Source organism: Aphelocoma coerulescens, chromosome 7 (assembly GCF_041296385.1).
Source record: "Aphelocoma coerulescens isolate FSJ_1873_10779 chromosome 7, UR_Acoe_1.0, whole genome shotgun sequence".
Classification (NCBI taxonomy): domain Eukaryota; kingdom Metazoa; phylum Chordata; class Aves; order Passeriformes; family Corvidae; genus Aphelocoma; species Aphelocoma coerulescens.
The window spans coordinates 18,743,612-18,764,862 of record NC_091021.1 but is presented as its reverse complement, the minus strand read 5'-3'; the positions used below and the strand labels follow the sequence as shown (position 1 = coordinate 18,764,862).

The following is a 21,251-nucleotide window of genomic DNA, read 5'->3' as shown; positions in this document are numbered from 1 at the left end:
TTGACCATCTCTACCACTGAAGTCGAACGAATTCTCAAATTATCTAATGCTGCAAATATCTTCAGTAATGAATGCAGAATGTTAATTACTCTCTGCCTGCTGTTAAAAATAATTTGTATATCCTCTTTTTGTCAATTTTGTAGCTAGAATGATAAGTAAAGTAAGAGCATTTGGCTTAGAATAATCTAGGAATATCCTTCCATTACCCCATACATTGCCACAGACATTTATTTTCTCCATCTATATTTTTCCAGATTTTTTTCTTGTTTCCCTATTATTTGCAAAAATGTGGTCTTGTACTGAAAGACTTTCTAATCCTGCTTTTGGAGGCAGGAAAGAAGGTTGGCACATTTTTGTTTGTTTGTTTGGGGTTTTTTAATGACGATTTAGGCGGAACATTTCTGGTGACAGCCAAAGGCCCACTTACCTCCCACAGGCTCTTGTCCAGCAGCCTGTGAGCTGATAGTTGGATCCGTTTTCAAACAAAGTCTGATTTAGATTTATCTAAGTTTGACAGTCTAAGAAGATTTTCTGTTTTATCAGGAATTGAACAAGCCCAGTTTCATAAATGAATGAAGTTATTTTTAGATACTTTGTTTTGAAGAGGATTTCTGGAATTTTCAACTTAAGCTCTTCAACACATTTCTCAGTCCATTGGTCTTTTCATTTCTAGTTTGATACATACCTGTGCAGTTCACTTATAAGTATTCCTGTCTACTGTCTTGCCAGTTAAATTTAATTATATTAATAGAGAGAAGCATTAAAGCATCATGCATACTGATGAATGCAATTCACTTTGCAAATTATTTTTATGGCAATGTTAAAGAAGGTAGCAAGTAATCACTTTGCATTGATAGAAACAGAGAGAACAGTTCTGTTTCTTGCAGTGGAATATTAAACAGCAAAACCATTGAGAATAACATAATGATCTTTTTACAAATGGTCACGTTGCAGAGATGGCCACTTGGTCACGCATCCAAATTAATTCACATTCAGTTCTTTTTTTATTTAATTTATGAGAAATCTAAAAAGCTGTTGTTAAGATTACATACAAATCCTACTTTTTACACCATGAGGAGATCAGTGATTTTGGTTAAAACTAGAATTAGAAAAACAAAAATGGCAAGACCATAAGGCAGTAGTCTAAATTAAGGCACAGTAATAATTTAAAGGAAGCAGAAGGAAAGTAGTATAAGAAGAGATAAAAATCTCATAAGCTTCTTGCACTACAAATGCTGATAAGTGAAGTACAAACCCATAACTTTTAAATTCCTTTTGTAGAGTGTCTTGTATTTGAGGTGTCTGCTATGGCATAAAGTATTCTTCTGCCATAAAATGAGCATAATTTTCATAAACTGTGCTTTTGAAATAATTGAACATGCAAAGTACCTTAGAGCATAATATTAGTAAATCTGATTTCACATTCTAGCAGTTGCAAGTGCAAAAGCATCACACAACAGTATGATTTACACCAAGCACATTAATACTCTTGGAATGCTTGTTAATAGTAACAAAATTCTGGCATTTTTTGTACCTACAAAGCAAATGTTTGTAAGTCTTGTACCCAAAAGCCTTAAGGTGATGGATTGAAGATTTGATTCCGCTTTCTCCAAAACTGCATGCGGCATAGTGATTAGTAATGTTGTCTCTATGTCCCACGTTTATGGCTGACAGGATCTACAGGACCATTTCTGCATAACTTTCATTGGTGTAACTTCTATATTCCACTCTTACTCCAAACTGACTCGAGTTAATGGCAAAACTTCTGTGTCCCTCAGAGCTTTTTCTTGTGCTCTTTGTACCATACAGAAGTAGAGCTGCTAGCTTGTTGTAGATCCCCTGTCAGACTGCTGCTGCATGCTTGCTTCCCAGAAGAATCCATATAAAACAGAAGCTTTCAAAGTTTTCTTCTTCCGGTGCCCCATGCATCTGTTAGCTTTAAATAATATCTTATGGATAAACTTATGTAGTCAAAATAAGAGACTGGGTACCTGTGTCATCTGGGAATATGTAACCTGTTTGTAACAGAAGCAGCCCAAGGAATGAAGACTGCCTTCCTGTTGGAGTTTTCTGTAATTCTGAGACTATTGCATTATTAAAGTACATAGTCAGTAGTAGTGGATGCTTCTTACTAAATGTCGCTGCTAAATATAGCTGTATTAAGTCTTCCAGACTCTCCAGTGAGCAAATGTAAGAGCCTTACCTTATAAGTAATTAAAGTTACTACTCTAAAGTCACCATTCCACTACTGTCTAAGTCTGGAATTTATGTGCACAAGGCCTTAATACTGAAACTCAAGCATATCCCCAAAAGAAAGCTGTATCATAAACATCAGCGTAGGTGCACTTCATCACTGGTGATAATACTATGACATCAAATATTTCCTTTGTAAAGAACAACACCAATAAGCTAATGCCTGACAATTATTTGGAAGGAAGTGAGTGTAGCACTGCAGCATTTTTACATTAGTTTGGTCTTGCACAATGCTGTCCCTCCTTTCCTTCCTGCCCAATACTATTTTAGTGATATTCAAGGTTTTTAAAAGAGGCCAGAAAACAAGAGCCAGGACTTGATGTCCATACTAGTCACAAATGGCAGCTGTAGGGCAAAGACAAAATGTGATCACAATCAGTGCCTTTTTTCCTATTGAAAAGGCTCTTTCTGTATTCACATAGGGTAAACTCAAAGGAAAAGCACAAAAAAAGGCATTTTCTCTTCATAGTATTTCTTTGGCACAGATGAGAAGTATTTAAAGTACAGCAGATGTGCCTATGCTGCACAATGTAAATGGAATCTTTATAACATCTCTTTAAATATTTTTACTTCAGTAGATATTTTGCTGTAACTGGACAGTGGCATGCTATCCTCATGGTTTTCTTTCCCAGAGCTATGTTAGTTTCAAATATCTAAATGTTCTACAAGACTATAGTAAGATGACATAGTGTTTCTCAGCTTATTGAAGGCAAAACTGAAAATGCCTTAAAGAATGAAATTTGTACAATTTGCATATTTCCCTGGTTTATCTGCTAGCAAATATTAACTGAAGTATTTTTGGTGGATTTGTGTACTATCTTCTCAATAGAAGTATCTTGTAACATAATCTCTTCCAGGGAGAAGAAAGCCTAGAATAAATCAGTCTCTTTGCCAAAGTGAAATGAGATTGATTAGTCAGAGACAATGTGTGCTTATACAGTGTACATCACTCAAAACTCCAAAACCTTAACTGAAAACCTAAAATTTCCTATGTAAAGTAAACCTGAAAAAGATTGACAATATAAGTGAATCAGTGCTTTGCTTTTTTTTGTGTTTTCCCAGAACTATGCAGAAAGACCTGTAGTATCCGTATCCCCAATCCACATCAATTTCACCCCAGAAAACTCACTAGGTTGTGTAAAACGCATAAACATAAAAAAGCTCTCCAAACATTTTAAATACTTTATTTAAAAACTGTTTTGGCAAAGGTGTGCTGACAAAGTGCTGCTATTTTAAGGGGCTAAACTACTAACGAGACCAAACATAGGTACTTCTATGAATCCCTCTTTCCAGGGGTCTGCTAAGGAGGAAAAGGAGAAGGATGGGTGCATGTCCTTCTAAAAAATATCTAGGGGTGACAACATTTTTGATGAGCAAATAGCTCACAGGTTGACCAGTTTTAGCCCTCATGATGGGGCTGTATCCCATAATCATGTGATAATCATGGGGACAGTTCACTCCAGGATTTCCTGTGGTCCTTTTACTCCCCTGCGGGTTGGGGATGGGCTAGTTCTCAGTGCAGCCCAGCAGTATTGCCCTCAGAAGACCTTCCTAGCATGCTTACAGCCCTCACTGGATATTCAGAATATCCAACAGCCTTTATGTTGTCATAGTCCCCAGAGATCCTCTTCCATGCCAGCCCTCTGAGGCACCCACTAGGTTGCTAGAGGAAATATTCATATGCAGTAGGGAAAGCTGGCCAGTATTTTTGTTACACATGATGTGTATCTAACAATACTAAAATTGCAAAGTCTAAAATCTAGAAATGACTGGATTAAAATTATCCACAGCAAACTTGTTATTTACTATAAGATTCCCTTTCTTTTTTTGTGAGGATGCTTCTCCAATGTAGTTGAGCAAACAGACTACACTTCCCCAGTGAAGCTTTTTTCCTCTGTGTTGCTTATGTGTTTTGTTTCATTTAATGCAATCTGTTCAGAAACTATTGTGACCACAAGGTTAATTATATCTTTATGAATTTTTCTCTGCCATCAACACTGTAGAATCAAGGTGCTTTTAAAATATTAAGAATTTTCACAACAGTGCTGGGAAATACAGAGGTATCACTGTTGATATGGACCCAGTAGGATGGGCTTAGAGGCTAGAGCTAAAGATGAAGCCAGACTCCTCTCAGGCATGTTCAGACACAGAAGGAGAGACAACAGGCACAAACTGAAATGCAGGGAATTCCACTTGAACTTGAAAAAAAAAACAAACTATAAAAGTGATTGAATAAAGTAACAGGTTACATTGACTAGAAGTAGAACAAGAGCACAAAAATCAAAATATCAAAAAATGTTAATATGCAATTACTGAATAATGAAATGCAATAATGAAACCCTGCCTTGTCGGGAGCAACTTGTGGCTATGTGAAGATAATAAAAACTTCTGGCGATTGTGCAATATTTTGTCACTTCTCTTTCTCTTTTCAGGAACACTTCCAAGTACCAGATAGTTGATGAGCCATTACATCAATGAGGAGCAGCTTCCTTGCTGCATTTCTTGGCTGCTCCTAGAAGCCCAGCTTTTTCTGCTTAGTGTCTAAGAGGTCTTTGTCTCCTGTTACTTTCCTGGCAATAACTTCATTTCACTTCTTTATCTGCATCGAATTTTCTCAGTAAGATTCTTGTCCACAGTCCTCAAGAAATTCAGATCCTGTAAAAATTTTTGCACTTCTCACCCAACAATCTCTTTCCAGTCTGATGATCAACTCTTATCCTCTTTTTGTGCTGGCCTCTCATTTGCTTTTTTTCTTAGCTTTTGTTTATCTATCCTTTCCATCCTTCCACTATGTAAGAAGCATTAGAAAAATAGGCACTTCAAGATAATTTGCTGCTGTTAAGCAGCTGAACATTGCTACTCTCAGGGGGCAAGGGAGAATCTGAAATGTGGAGTCTTTCTTCCATCAGGAAAATCAGAGAACACCAAAGAAAACAGAGCATTTCTGTAAAAATTTGCTGTATGTTGTCCAGTTTCTGCTTAAAGCTTTCAGATTTGTGTAACTTTTCTCTAGAACCAATATAACTTCCATGTGAAAAAACCCAACATTCTTCAAACTAGGTAATTATTTGGTTTATGCTCCTGTGGTGTCATTAACATATTTTTAATCCATACAGGTCTTCTCCTGTTGTTTTTACATGCACAAGGTAGCACCTCACAATTGCTATTTAGCTATGTGACTGCTGTAGCCGGGTTTCCTGTTACACAACTCAACCCTCTGGTTTTAAACCAACAAATGCCTCCTGTCTGTACCAGCCAGGATCCAGCCCACAGTCAAGGCAGTTTCTTTTCCCACTTACCAATTGGTTCACCTTTTTTTCTCAGCCAGAATAGATTATTAGAGATGCCCCTGCTTTATTCAGGTCATTCTTGGTGTGAATTATTTGCGAGTATAAGCCTGCAAGCAAATTTCATTGTAGGTGTATTTTCAAAGCTGTGAAAAGAAGACTATAAACATTGCATATAACCTGAGGTGTACTGTGTAATTTATACCATATAAAGAAATTATTAATTTTTTTTTTTCATTTGCCTGATTTCATAATTCAATTTTTATGGGGATGTGTTGGTGCCCCCAGCAGGTTCTCAGAAAAATTAAATCTGGAATCTTTGAACCAAATGTTGCAGAAAGAATTAACTTGTTTCCTGTATTGTGATGAATAGAATAGCTGCATTGAATATATATGAAGCTGCACAATGAATTACTATGTAAATGTGTTATCAAGTGCAAATGTGTGCCACGTATGATCTTTATCTATAGCAGACCATATCACATTGTACAAGTAAATATAAAGCTCTGAACTCTTTCATTATAGGACTTCTGTGATGCCAACTACAGTCCTGTTCTTAGAGTAGTGAAGAATACCTATGCAAAAGGGACAGTCACAGACTTACTGAAAGTCCTAGACTTTCACTGCATGTATTTCTGAAATTATTGCTTGCACTAGAGTAATTTGTGAATTTGATCTGAATTGCACTCATAGTAGTGTGTCTTCTTGACTGAAAGAATTTGCAGAAAATAATTAAAAGACTTGTTTCGTTATTCACTGCAGATCACAAGTCATTATTTCATATAAAGTCTAACTAAATTACATGCCCCATTTTGTTATATGTATAATGTTTTACAGGTCTCAATTTTGCAAACAAGGAATCACTCTGACAGCTAAGGCATTGGAAGCTAGAGAAGAAAGGCTATTGAATTCACCTTTGACCCACATGACAGGAATTTTATTTGCCTGGAATCTAAGTACCACATTCTTTTTGCCCTTGAAAACCTCAAATTCTAAGGGGAGGTGTGGTACTCAAATAAAAGTGTCTACTACTGAGAAGTTGTTTCATGAATTATCACGAAGGAGCTCTGGGAGAGTGCAGTCAAATGATTTTATGCCCCTATCTCGTGAATAATACACATATAGAAATAAATAGAATAACTTCAACACTGCATCAGAGTCTCTACATTGCATCAGAACTTTGTTTTTTAAGTGTCTATGCATCAATACAAAAACACAACAGAGAAAAAAAAATAGATATATTTGATTTCTGGAACTGATTCCTAGCAGAAATGGGGAACAGACCAGGAAAAGTGAATTTCCTATAGTGATCAAGCAATGTTGAAAATAGTATCTATTGGAATTTAGTCTGAAATTATTGATATTATGAAAATAAGGGTCCTAAGGAAGACCACCTTATACACATCACAAATTTTCTTGCTGAGGTATCATCTGCGAGGACATAGAAACCATGAAGTTATTTAATTGAGTACCTTGCTCCTAGAAATTCACAGGCTTTCCCTCAGACTCCACATAGTAAAATAATGAAAACTAGGTATTTCATAATAATAAATAATAATAATCAAATGGCTTCAATAGCATATGGAGCAAATTTAGGGGCAGACCATGAACCAGTGCTCTTCCTGCCCAGTATATCCATCTGTATTCAGCAGAGAGAGCTGACACCAAGTTGTGAAGATGAAACTTGGCCTGAACAGTCAAAATATGCTCATCTGGCTCTACAGCTAAGCAAAACCACCTTTTCTTTCAGCCTTTGATGAAAATCTATGATTGTTGAAATACAGCAAAGCTGGCAGGGAAGGATAAAGGAGTACAAAACTAGACATATAGACAATAAGAACTTTCATCTGCTTTTGTATTTTGGGTGAAAGAACAAGTGGATAATTACAATCTAATAATTAATTCCGTTAGCTATAACTATGTTCCAGAGAAAGTGAGACATTTGAGCTGGCAATTCAGTGTGGATAAGGCACACTGGAGTTTCCAAGTGCATGCTTTGTGTTATAAATGAACACTTACAGAGTCAGGCCCAGAGGCAGCACAGCTGCTTTCAGGCAGTGAGGAGCTGAAATAACCTGTCAGGCTCTTGTGGGTATGTGGAAAGCCAGCCTAGCACTTCACACATCCTATTCCTATGACTGGGCACAAAGCCAGACCTTCTTTACCATGTCTGTGATTCAGCCCCTGCTGATCAGTTTGATTTGGGTCTGTTAAGAAGCACTGATGTACTTCTGTACTCCCAGAATAAGGAGCAGGCCGTGTGGGTCTAGTGTGGCACCAAGTTCTACTGTCACCCGAATATTGTACTGAAAAGGGACATAGCACAGTCTGAGTCCCAGCCTGCCTTGTATCTTAGGCAACTGTAAAGTACTTCCCTGATATTTATCAACTTGAAATTCCTTATGTTGGCCTGGGTTCTGCATACAAAACTTTGTTTTAACACAGTATCCTGATGTGTCCATAAATCTAAACAATAATAAATTAACATTTATTAAATGCGTTAAAGCATTGCATCTTCAAAGAACTATACTTCATCTGCTAATTAATCTTGATGATACTCTTGTGACTAAGTTAGAACTTGTTTATTTATTTCAATAGACTTTCCTGTGGACTAACTGGAGAGTTATCCTGAATTAGTGAGGAGCACAGGAACAAGACAGAACAGAGAATGATGCAAAAAGGGAAGGAAGTCCTTACTTGTTCTGCAACTCTCATGCTAGGTTATTGTATGCTGAGTTTACTGATTAGCATTGAAGAGGAGAATCAATACTTTGCTTTACAGGACAGTTTTATTAATACAGGCACTGGTTTAAATAATGTACATCATCACATCTTTTGCAGCCCTCACAGCATATGAATCCCAAGAGAACTCACATGCAGGTTTCTCTGTCTTTATTCCACTACAGGCTGATTACTCCTTTGAAGTCCGTAGGTGTTGTATGTGTACAACTGATAACACATTTTGGTTCCTACAACCCTAAGCACAATGAATGTGGCACTGCTGTATTCTAAACATGGATCACAGTTCTGACAGTCTCAATCTTGCTCTCAAGACTTCTGTGTGATACATGAATTTAAACTATTGCTTGAGGTAGAATTTCTGTGCTCATTCTGGACTTATACTTTTTATATTGGCTTCCTTGTAACGATACACAACATGCTTAAAATTAGCTTAAGTGAAATTATTACTGCAGTTACTTGAAAATTCTTGAAGTTTTTGGTATAATTAGTGGGATAAAGAGTTTTCCACAGTAGCTCTCCTTTGTACCCTATTTTTGTGTAATCTTAATAAACCTAATAAATAATTTTTTAAAGCTCTAATAACTATGATTTAGTGTTCTGGTTCAAGTTTTTCACAGAAAGTTTCTATTTGAAGATAATTTTTTTTCTGGAAAATTTTAGCAAGATCTCATTGGCTGTAATATTGAGTAAATGCGAGTGAATGAGTATTTGTATGGGTCAGAAAAAGCAAAGAAATAGTCAAAGTACTAAATTCAACATGATTTGTCTTATGTCCCATAAAGCAAACAGCAGTTTGGACCCTACACAGTTGAACTCTTATTCTTACAGGCATGGGATATCTTGAAGACTGGCTGATTTCATGTTTGCTGTGATTTAAGGGCTTCTTAAGGGCATGGCCCTGTCACTCCTTTGTAAACTGTGGGAAGTTAAAAGGCCAGTTGATCTTTCACATACCTCATGTGTCAATTCTTCATTTCCCAGCAGCAATCTCCTTTGAAAGCAGCTGCCACCTTAATTCTTTGGCTGCATAATCACATCTCATAAATCAGATTCTAAAAAGTCCCATTAGCCTTCTGTTCAATAAGGAGAAATTAAATCTCAAATATCTTTTTGGTGATCTGTTTTTTTCATACAAGTGTATAGCTTAGAAAAGCAATGAAGAATGGGCACTGTGAGGCAGCAGGAGGAGGTACAGAGTATAAAATAATGAAGTGTGCTTTAGCATTTTCCTTCTAGTGTATGTTCTCACAAGCGAATGGGCACTTGACCCCATTAACATAAGGCCAGTAGTCTAAAATTATGTTTCCTAGGCTTGTTATGGTCTGAATTCTTAAGAGTCACAGGATAATCTGCATGCTATTTGACTTGTCATGTGAGCTATATAATGCTTATTTGGTACCTTTCATCTCAAGAGAACATGGACTGTTCTGGGGCCTGGGATTTCCGATTTCAATAGTCAGGAACTCTGGCATTTCTGTGCGGTTTGGATGTCAGGGTCCCTTCCCCCCTGCCATGTAGCCCTGGGAGAGGGGCCCTGAGGGGAGGCACGGGGTTTCCCTGCCCCTGCTCAGCCTCATTCCCCATTGGTTGTTTTGTGTTCCCCTGCGCGGGCAAGGACCCTCGGGTCCCGTGATTGAGCAGCTCCTCGGCAGAGCCCCGGCCATGCAGCTGGAGAAATAAACATCTCTGAAACATCTATCAAGAATCAGTCCATATATGTTCTTTCCACAGGCCTCATTGATTGATACACATTGCAGTATCCTCACTGTAATGTAGTAACAAATGGTGGCAATGCGGGCAGAATGATCCCCGATCCCTAAGGACAGCGACTGATTTGTGAGTAAACTCTGGATTCCTCTTCTTGTTTTGTTTTGCTATTCCATCTCTAAACTATGGAGGAACCGTGGGAAGACTCTTGGCTCTCCGAGCCGCATATGGACATTTATCTTAAACTTGAAAAGATTCTTGAGCAACGATTTGTAAATTTTAGCTTAATTCAAGCTCAAAAGGAACTGAAACACTTCCTGGCACAGTTGTTTAAGAACTTTTTCTGCATTTCTTGGGATTTGATTCTTACCAAAGACTTTTGGAAGACTGTTTGGACACAGTTAATTTCTGAGTCAAAATATATGCTGATGGAAGAATATTTTTGTGAATATTATTTAGTTACCGAGACTGTTGAGCAATGTCAGCTGTGTCCTGGTGAAGGGAAGCGTGCCTCAGGGACCGTGCAGCCTCGCCCACGTGGACCAAGCTCTCTCCAAGCAGCAGCGAGACAGTTCCCATGCGCGGGCGGAGCGACTCCAGCTGCAGTGTTGGCAGCAGAGCGAGGCGCGGCGGGAGCGGCGTGACCCAGCGGTGCCCGCCTGTCCCCGCGCAGAGCGTGGTGGAGCAAGCCCTGTGAGAGGAGCGGCGCACGGGCGGCGGTGGTGGCGGCTAGTGGAGGCAGAGCGGAGCCGTGCCTTGCTGAAACGCGCGCTGGAGCAGGGCTCAGGGGGGTCGTCGCTTGGGGGCCCGGCTGAGACGTGGGCGCAGCCCCAGGCAGGGGCAGCGCAGCTGAGAACAGAGGCGGCGGCGCACAGGGAGCTGAGCGGTGTGGCCCGGCCTGGCCCGCGCAGCCCCGAATGTGACCCCGGGAAGAGAGCGCACGCACGAGCAGCCCTGACGGCCCCAGCAGCCGTGGCAGCTCCAACACGGGAGCGAGCAAAAACGAAAGTGAAACCAGGAACACAGCGAGACAGAAAACAGCAGCCACTTGAAGAAAAAATCATTGTAGCTAAGGTTTTAGGAATAGTAAAATGGTATAATGTTAAACAAAATTATGGTTTTATAATGAGATGTGACAACCATCAAGACATATTCATTCAGAGAACTGCTATTAAAAAAGAATAACCCTGAAAAATACATTCCAAGCTTGGGAGATGGAGAAGTAGTAGAGTTCAAAATTTTGCAAGGTAGAAAAGGGTTACAAGCAGCAGAGGTCACTGGGCCTGATGGTGTTTCTGTAAAAGGCAGTATATATGCTAAAAATCGTAGTCATGTTAGACAATATCCACATTATAAACAGTCCCTACAGTCTCCTTTTCCTAATCCCACCTTTCCCTTTTACCCTATATCCTATTACCCCCAGTGTATTCCCAATCTGTTTTTTCACCCATGGGTTCCCTCACAAAACCATGCCTTTGCCAATTGTTTCCCCAAAAATCCCTTTCCAATGACAAGTGGGGGATAAAGAGGGGGAGGGAAGAAATTAACTGTTGTTGTTTAGAGTTCCAACACGTACAAATGGAAGAAACCCTCTCCTGCCTCAGTTTCCCCACAAAGCATGCCCAGAGAGTCCTGTCTCCCTTCTGTCAGCCTTAAGATGTTCCAGAGAATCTGTCTGGACATTTAAAGACTCAGGAGGGTAGCTTATTTTGTTTTGAAACTGCTCTTGTTATGTTTATCCAGTTGTTTTCAATGTTAAGTTTTAAATCTCTTTTTGTTAAAAATAAATGGGTGAAATGTCAGGGTCCCTTCCCTCCCCCGCCATGTGGCCCTGGGAGAGGGGCCCTGAGGGAGGCACGGGGTTTCCCTGCCCCTGCTCAGCCTCGTTCCCCATTGGTTGGTTTGTGTTCCCCTGCGCGGGCAAGGACCCTCGGGTCCCGTGATGGAGCAGTTCCTCGGCAGAGCCCCGGCCATGGGCTGGAGAAATAAACATCTCTGAAACATCTACCAAGAATCGGTCCATATATGTTCTTTCCACCAGCCTTGTTGATTGATACACGTGTTGCAGTATCCTTGCTGTAACATTTGGAGACTCTTTGGTTGACACAGGCTAATACCTGAACTACTCAAGTATTTATTCCTTGCTGTCTAAGTTTCTCTGAGAAGTTTCACTGATGTCTTAATGAGAAAGCTACATGATTGCTCATAATACAAATGCCAGAGTTAATTTTGGCTGTCTTGCTCTAATTGCTCCCTAATTGGGACACTTCCGAATGAAGCATGGATGCAGCCAAGGTTCCTAGCTCAGTCTGGGCATGTCTAGCTTACACAATCCACAAAGTGTTAAAGTCTCATTTAATGGTTACCGCACAAAAAGATACACAGCTCTGAGTGGTGACTGCCCACAGCCAAGCACTGTGTGCAACGTCCCCTTTCTGCCAACACGCAGTGCGTTCCTTGGAATCCGAATTACTGGTAACTACAGAGGACTGTCCCGGGGCAGGGCCGTGGTTTGGTCAAGGGTAGGTTCATGGCACTGAGATAGGTTTTCAGAAGTGCCATTACTGGAAATCACTCCAGAGGGCCCCCCCGTCCTCGCTCAGGCCGTTTCCTGCCAGCCCCCGCCTGCGACGGCGGCGCCGCTGCGGCGCCCTCACGGCGGCCTCGGCTGCCCTCTGGCGGCCGGGCCGGGGCGCGGCTCTGCGGGCGGGGCGGCTCTGCGGGCCCGGGCCGCCGCTGCCCCGCGCGAACCCGCCCGCACTGCCGTGTGCGGTGGGGCTGTGCCTCAAACCGCCCGGGAGAACGCACAACGGCCTTCAGCTAGGAGCCACTGCTGGCGGCCTTCCCAGGCCTGACAACAGGCCCGAGGAAAGGGCATCTACCGCAGCGTAAACTGGTTGACGGGGGAAAGGGCAGTAAGGGCTGCCTTGAGGGATTGCTCTGGAAGGAAAACCGTAATAACGTGGAATAACATCATGAATATTTTATAATGGGAGTACAAAATTAGCGAGTTCTATTGATTAATCTGTAATGTACATACTGTGTTATAAATCATTAATTTGATTGAGAATTTAGAGTTTCTTACTTTTCAAGCTCTTGTTCTATTGGCTCTCAAACACTTGCATATTGACAAATGAATAGCATTGATTTTCCTCGAGTAGATTGATTGCTTAGATGCAAAAAATTCTCATTTTTTCCTCATGGATGATAGCAAAGGAGGAGCTGCAGCTTTGATTTCACTGACTGGCAGCCTCTTCTATTCCTCTGGCATGCAATTTTTTTAAATTTTTTTTTTTTGAGGCAAAATGAAAGAATTGCCTTTTGTAGCATTCTCCTCTGCTATGCCAGTTTCTTAGCTGTATTCATTTAGCAAAAGGGATCTTTAGATACAGTTCCTTAGATATTTCATCATACTGTTCAGTATCCTAATGTTAACAGTTATTTCTTTTAAAGTGATAAAGAAGCTGTGGCACCAATGCAAACAACTAAAATGCAGATGTGAAATGTGAAGTAGAACATGTATTTAAGAAAATTACTTGGTACAACCAAAGAAATTACAACAGAAGGCAGAGCAGATAGCCCATGAAGTCTGAAAGGGACTGGCAGATGATCACGATTTGAATTAATCATTGGTTCCCACACTGTAGAGCAGAGGAGTTATGAGCCTGAAGGAAGGCACAGTTTTACTTTGCTATGACCTACATGTAACCCCAAACATCTTGCTGAGATTTGTATAACTTCTTACTCTTCTTGCAAGGCACTCAAGGCAATTTGTGTTGACTGTAAGTGGAAGCTTATGGTCGTACACTGATTACTTGGGAGGATACTGTCTAGAACCTGAAACAATTAGTAGAAAATATTTAATAGAAAATATTTAACGTAGGATTTGCAAAACAGGGAGAGCTGCTGCTTCCTTCCTCTTGCTCATCAGTTTTAAAATCATGTATACATTAGTATCACTAGAAACCCTGCACTTTGCAGGCCACACTAGCACAACAGAAGGGTGTGGGTGTGTTTCACTGTACACTAGACTCACCTCTCTCATGCTATGTGTTGGGTTTTTTCCAAGGGCCAAATCCTGTTCACAGGCGCTACTGCCCACCTCATTTTTCACCTACATAAAATGAGACGCTTTAGCACACAGTTTGATGGGGGATGACAGGATGGACAGCAGACTGGAGGAAGGCTCCAGGAAAAATCCTGAAATGTGGACTATACTTTCACTCACCTACTGTACGTTTACTGCTGGGGGTGGGGGGGGACGACACAGACACACAGTGCTCTGGCGTGCTGATAAAATACTCCTGAGCTGCTTGTTTCGATTGAAACGCTTGTATTGCCCCTCCAATTCAAACCCAGTCACAGACATCTCTGGTGAAGCAAGGGCAGCGATCAGTAAGCCGGGTTCAAGTGTGGCCAGCGAGGAGCTCACGAAAGCCGGAGGGGCACACCACCTTTTAGAAGGGGAGTGACTTCTTTCCGCCCCCTCCCCGGGCCGCTCCCTGCCGGCTGATCTGAAGCAGGGCCGGGGTATCTCGGCGGCCCCAGGTCGCAGCCCGGGCGCCGGCGGACGCGTGAGGGCGGCGGGCGGACCCGCTCCGCCGCTGCGGCGGGGCCTGGGCGAGCCCATCGCGCCGTGCGCGCAGGGAGGGAGCGCGGACGGACGGACGGACGGACCGACCGGCGCGCGGGCAGGGGGAGCCGCCGCCAGCCGGGTGCGCGGCAACCTGATCCCGGTCCAACATGGTCGCCGCTCACGGCTCCCATTCTGCGTCCTCCGGCGAATGGATCGCGTGCCTGGATAAAAGGTATTGGCATCTCCCCAGGAGCGGCTGCAGAGGGATGCAGTGTGTATGCATGTATGTGTGTGCGCGCACTGACACCCCCCATCAGATCCTGCCTTACATAAGGAGCATGCAGGTGGGAAGCAAAACGCCTGGGGGAAGCCACGGCGGCGGGCAAGGATGAGGGCTTGGAAATACTCCGGGCAGCGGAGGGGACGGGCAGTCCCCGCGGGGATTGCTGCTCCTCGCCGGGAAGATACTGCACGTGGTGGAGGAGGGGAAGCTCCGGGGCGGGGAGGGGGCCTGGGTCTGCCAGCCGGGGACCTGCCATGTGGGCCATGGCAGACCCGTTGCAGTCTGCCCTCGTCCGCCCTCCGCCTGCCCTCACGGCGCCCCAGCGCACCGGCCGCTTCCTCCCCTCCCCTTGGCACACCGCCCCCGCCTCCCTCAGCCGCTGCACAGCCCCCGCCCAGCATCGTTGCAAGGCGGGCGGGAAAGGACGAGTCCCTGTCGTCGCCGCTGCGGCGCCCCGGGGCCCGCGGTTGTTCCCTGGCTGCGGGTCAGGTGCAGGCGGGCGGCGGCACCGCGTGGGTGGGAAGCACGGCTGGCTACGTGTGCTCAGAGGTGGTGTGCGCGCTGCCAAAAATACGGGCAAATTATTATTAAAAAAAACCAAGCTAAATATTCTCAGGAATGCTTTGTCTCGGGTGCTGCAGCCCCAAGTCTCGCAATGTCGAGTAGCGTGGTGGGTGGTTTGAACGCCCTTTGCTGTATTCATACCTTCGATTCCTGGATTAGTTCAGAAGTCATTTGATGTCTGAACACTCAGTGTCTCTCCTTTAGTCTAGGAATATAATTAACAAAAATGTAGACCATAGATACCCTATACGGCTCCAAACAAAGCTATCAGGGAGAATTCCCTTACGTGGTGTACGGCAGTTTGCTGAGCATCGTGAGCCAGCTTTTGACAGGTGGTACCATTTGGGGCTGTGGAGAGAACCCTTTGTGCACATAGAAGGAACCTTCCCCTTCTCATAGTTTCTCCCCTTTCCAGGTAACTTCCTAGTCTTGTAGAACTGCACTTCTGATTAGCTTTTCCATAACAGTCCAGGTAGCAAACCATAAGTTAATGAAACTTTTGGTCTAGACACTCTAGACACCTACCACAGATACTGATCCCCCTCTGCAACATGTATCTTAAGAGAAGATTAACCTGTTACAGGTCAGATAAATTTATTTATGTGTATAAATGTTGAAAGCACTCCTAAAGTAAATACAAACAGAACTGTTGATGGTAATCTAGCCATCTAAAAACCAAAGTGAGGCCTATCTGTAAACTGACATTGAGTGGATGTGAAGGAGAGTATGAGTTGCATTTTAGATAGGTGATCCTGTCATTTCTGTTTTCCTAAATGCAATACACTGTGAGATCTAAATTGTAAACTAAAATTCAGGGCTTAATGAAGTACATAGCCTTGGGGAGTAGATGATGTATTTAGGAAACATATGTGAGGCATTTCATTTAGAAATCTCTCTGTCATTATTTTGTATGAAAATTACTAATGCTGACCCTTTCTGTAACACAAATTTCATTAGAGCTATTAAGGTGCAACTTTTCTGTCACTTTTTGTTATTTGGAGTAAGCTAGTAGCACCAATTTATTGAGTAGAAAGAATCAGTTCCAAGTGCTCTTAAGAATTATGCCTTACCCTTTTCCCAGAAGGCAGTCTATATGTAGGACAAACCCATACATGAAAGATTTTAGGGTTTTTTTCCTGGTCTCTGCTATGCTCTGCTTTGTGATCATAGGAAGTACACTTATGCATTTTATTCTGTTTTTCCATCTAAAAATTTAGATAAAGTGTTTTTAATTAACTTACACACATTTCCAAAGTGTATTTATTTTCTATAGATAATCTTATCAGTGTACTCATTTGAATTATTATCAATTTCTATGTATTTTAAGCCTTTTAAAAATTGTATAGCATTTTCTGTCCTAGGTGTGAATTCTGTGAATATGGGATCACTTAATGAGTCAATTCTTTATAGAGTACCATGTGTTTTTACTGAATAATAAATAGAGTTTTAGTATGTTTTAGTCAATGAATATATTTCCAGGAGAAAGACAGTTCTAAAACTGGTATGCTTTAGAATGTTAAGTGAGCCTCAACAAAGACAATTAAAATAACATGTAATATGGATTATCCAATATAATTATGTGGGGGAAAAAAAGAATTTAATTCAAAATGGAAATAGCAAAATACATCATGTATAGAAATTATGTATTTTGTATATGTTCTTCAGGTTTTTCCCCAAATCATGTGCCAAAGTGGAACTACTAACATATAAAATTAGAGCACATATGAAAATGAAGAACTGCCAAAATGTTACAGGAGAAATGTTATTACTGTGTAGGTTACTGTGGGCTGGGACTACCAGTGCTTTGTCCATGCAGGTTTTATGTGTAGTTACTGGCCACAAAAGTCAAAGATCCAAACTTAAAAATCAAATATGTGGGACAGTATTTATATGTAAAGTTACAAGTGTAAAGGTAAGGAAAATTTCAGAACACTATGGTCTATCAAGAATATTTTATTTTTGCAGGAAAGAGGATGAGCAGTGAGCAACTATACACTCTGGTTATACCTGGAGGAGTAAATAACTTTTCTCTTAAGGAAACCGGTCCTTTTACATTTGAAGTAATAGTTGCCTTATCACTGATTTCTTAGGGAGCAGAAGTATCCCTCTAATCTTAGCACTTTTCTGTATGTCTGCTCTGCACATAATTAAAAAATGGTCACTGATTTTTGCATGTGTGTACTTTGGAAGAATGCCTTCTCTAGTCTCATGTGTTCTTTCACACCAAAAAACATCTAACCAGGAAATTTACATGGTGATGTGTCTTTAATGAGTAGTGGACGAAGTATTTTTTACATAACTATTATTTCTCTAAACCTGATTGCATTTATGAATTCAGTTAATTGTTTTAATTGGCTTCAGATACAAACTTTTAGGAATGTACAGCATGCACAGCTGCTAGAGATCCCAGGATTTCAAACCTGGCTATGGTATCTTGTGTTTTTCTCTGAATTAAATGGAACCTTCAGTGCCTTAGCAGACTGGAGGAGCAGATCACAGGGCAAAGCATGTAGCTTCACTAGCCTGTTGTGCTGAGAATGTTACGATCTTTGCCTAATGACTTATAAATTATTTAAGTAGGAATGGACTTTTCAAGGACATATTGTACATACTGAGCCTTTATAACCTTGTCACCCTTGTTAGTCTTGCATTATGTATGTCTAAAAAAATGGAAATAATGCGTACAGGGTAGTATGTCAGACCTGTTCCTCTCACAGATTTGAATGTAAAATCATGTTGACGCTATGTAACATAACAGCAGCATATTTGAATCAGGATTTGGTTTTCTGGTTCAGTGTAACGTATTTGAGATGCAAGCTTTGTTTGCTTAGTAGTGAACAAGGGATCCCTTTTGAGCATACAGATAGACTTGAATAAAGAATTGATATTCTGAAAGAATTGTTGTAAAATAAGTAGAGAAAATGCTTGTCATCCTCTATAACCTTTAATTATGTCAAAGATAATGGGATATAAATTTATAATCAGGCAATATTATAAATAGAGTTGCTTTATGATGCTATTTTATTTTTAAATATATTTTTGTGCATTTGGTAAAATTTACACTGTCTTCTGTATAAATTTCTCCCTTGCATTTTATTTGTAAGAAATCCATAGGAATATGACCATTTTCATGTGGTTTGGATCTGAACAGAATCATGGACATACACTGCAGTTCCGGTTGGCTTGAGTGCTTCGTGTTTTCTCTCTGAGTAGTGTGTGACTAAGCTGGTATATGCTTGGATCAAGTCTGTGTGGGGATATAGCAGCAGAAGGCACTGCAGTGGATGTGGAAACTCAGAGGTGTATAGACATAGCCTAAGTGCTTTCTAGCGCTCATGTGAGGGTGCAATCTTCTGCGAGTGATGAATAACAAATTTGTCTTTCCACATCCTGCACCTCATTTTCTAGTCCAGTGCAAAGGTGCAGTCTTTGATGAATAATAAAAAAGCCCTTTTCCTTTCCATATTTTCTTAGAGAAACCAAAAGAATTTTTAAGTTTGTACATCTGTGCATTTTATCAAATATGTGAATTCAGATTAAATCCTAGCGGGAGTAGGAGTTGTATTTTAAACAAATTCAAGCTGTTTTATTATCGGCTCTCTGGCTTAGGCATTTGCAGTATTGGCTTCCATTTGTTACATGTGAGTGCAGTAAGTTACACACTTATGCCATGGACAGGTATTAAGAGGAAGAGAAAGTGATTACCTCAGCATGTATAAACACTCTCATAGCCTTCCAGAGCAAGGCAGTATGTGCATATGCCTGTTAGAACATGATATATCCAAAATCAGTTGGTAGTCTTGTCAAGTGGCTGCATGATTGGTATGATACATGTGCAACTGTAGGTTTTCTCTTCACCAGATCATACTGGAAACATGTCTAAACTCTCGTTGCCTGAGTTCTTTCTGACATGTTGTTGGGATTTGATCTCTAAAATCCCATACTCTGAGCAGATTAAATTTTTTTTTATAACAAAACTCCATATTCCAGCAGAGGAGTAAAAAAACTACAAACCAGCTAATTGAAATTGTACCCCCAAAGTCAGGTGTTTACCAAATATTTTCCAAGCGCAAGTATTTTTCTTATCCACCATGACATTTGCTTTTGTCTGCATCCTACAATTTGCTGCATTTAATAAAGCTTGTAATTTTAATACTTCCTTTGTGCTGTATTTTCTGTACTGTATTTGGCATGATCAATTACTTTCTGCTGCTTTATCAATATCTGTGAATGTTTCCTGAACTGACTTTCCCTTTCATCTTTGAATTCATCAGTTGTCAAAATGTGTGCAAATGTAAATCTGTAAAACTTACTTCATTGTTGCTGTAAATTTTTAGTTTTCATTAGCTGTAACAATGCAGATCCTAAATCAGGAAAGGTGCATTTGGCATGGTGTTATTGGTGAATAGTGGCCAGAGTTTGAATCAAGGGATATCATCACTTGTGCATATTGTTCAATTACAAATTTCATTTGCAGTGTATCACAGAGTCTGTCTTCATATTAAAGTGCTTTTAATGTTTATTGTGAAGCTACATGCTATTTAATGTAGTTTCATCTGGATTTACTTCTGTCAAATGGAATTTTAACTGTCCTGAGCTCCAGTTTATGTTTATGAAATTTGGAGGTTTCATTCAATAAGATTTAGTCACATCTTGGTTGCAAAGCATGCATGATATGTAAAAGTGCTCATAAATGAAAGAACATAACTGTGCAATTTTATTTCTCTTGAAATACTCTTTTTAGACAGCAAATGAAGGTGAAAAAGACTCTATTTCCTACTAGAGCTATATTGCTCAGGTAGTGTATTTTTAACTTGAGATAAGTCGTTATGAATATAATTAATAAATATATCTTTTGCCATTCCACTGTATATACAGATCTAAAAATTGACCTTTTAGAAGGATGCATGATTTGTAGATCAGGGTATGTAAAGAAATGAAGCATACTTGATTGCTCTGTTTAACTCTCCAATAATTTTTCAGTGCATTGATCAAACTGAGTTAATTGAGTAATATGATAATGAGATAGATAAAGGAGAGTCCCCCATCTTTGCCTTCTTTTGGTCCTCACTAAAGAAGACAGAACTGAACTGTAACAAATTCTGTCTGACTGCAGCTGGCAACCAGTCAGTCTGCATTTCACTGGCTGGTCATTCAGTACCTGTGTAGATCGGGGTTACCTACAGTATTTCTTGTGCCTTATGTAGCTGGTCCTGAGAGATTATCACAGGGATCCTGAGTGTAGGTGACAGTAGTAATTTATTGAAAACTAAGCATCAGCAATTTTACTTGTGTTGCTTTTTTTTTTTTTTTTTTTTAAACACCAGAATGATTTGGGTGTGTAAGAGTCCTAGGGAATGGTGTTTAAATAATTTTTTTTTTTTTTGTCAGAGGAAATGAGAGCTGGAATCCCAAAGTCTCTTAAAATTACAATAAAGAGAAGATCATAGTAATTTGATTATTGTTTGAAAGAATCATGATGAGGCTTTACAAGGGAAAGACGATCTGAAATGTGAGTGTTGAAAACAGATTTGGTGATACTACTGTAACAAGTGAAAAGTGCCTTTTGGTGGGAGTTAGTTACCTTCTCTTGCCGTTGAAGTAAACCCTTACCTGGAAACAACTTCAGATTAAAATTAACTTCATTTATATTTAGCATTTAAGTGTCTCACTACAGGTCTAAAATGCTTTGATAGATCACTGTTATTCCTCTCTTAAACTTTCCTTTCTCAAAGAGAAATTAAAAGTCAAAGAGCCTTGCAGCATTGCCTGGAGCAGAGCTTCAGTATTGTCCTGCTCTCACTCAGGGAAGATGGTACATTGGTACTGGTGTTTTTCT

General features: G+C 40.5%; 1 protein-coding gene across 1 annotated transcript in view; it reads left to right on the top strand.

Moving 5' to 3' along the window:
* Positions 1 to 14,684: 14,684 nt before the first annotated feature.
* Positions 14,685 to 21,251, top strand: part of RAPGEF4 (Rap guanine nucleotide exchange factor 4) — a 156,704-nt gene continuing 150,137 nt past the window's right edge. Inside the window, exon 1 of the mRNA XM_069020648.1 lies at positions 14,685 to 14,797. Within this exon, the coding sequence (XP_068876749.1) occupies positions 14,733 to 14,797 (65 nt within the window). The 5' untranslated portion in view covers positions 14,685 to 14,732. The remainder of the gene's footprint in view (positions 14,798 to 21,251) is intronic.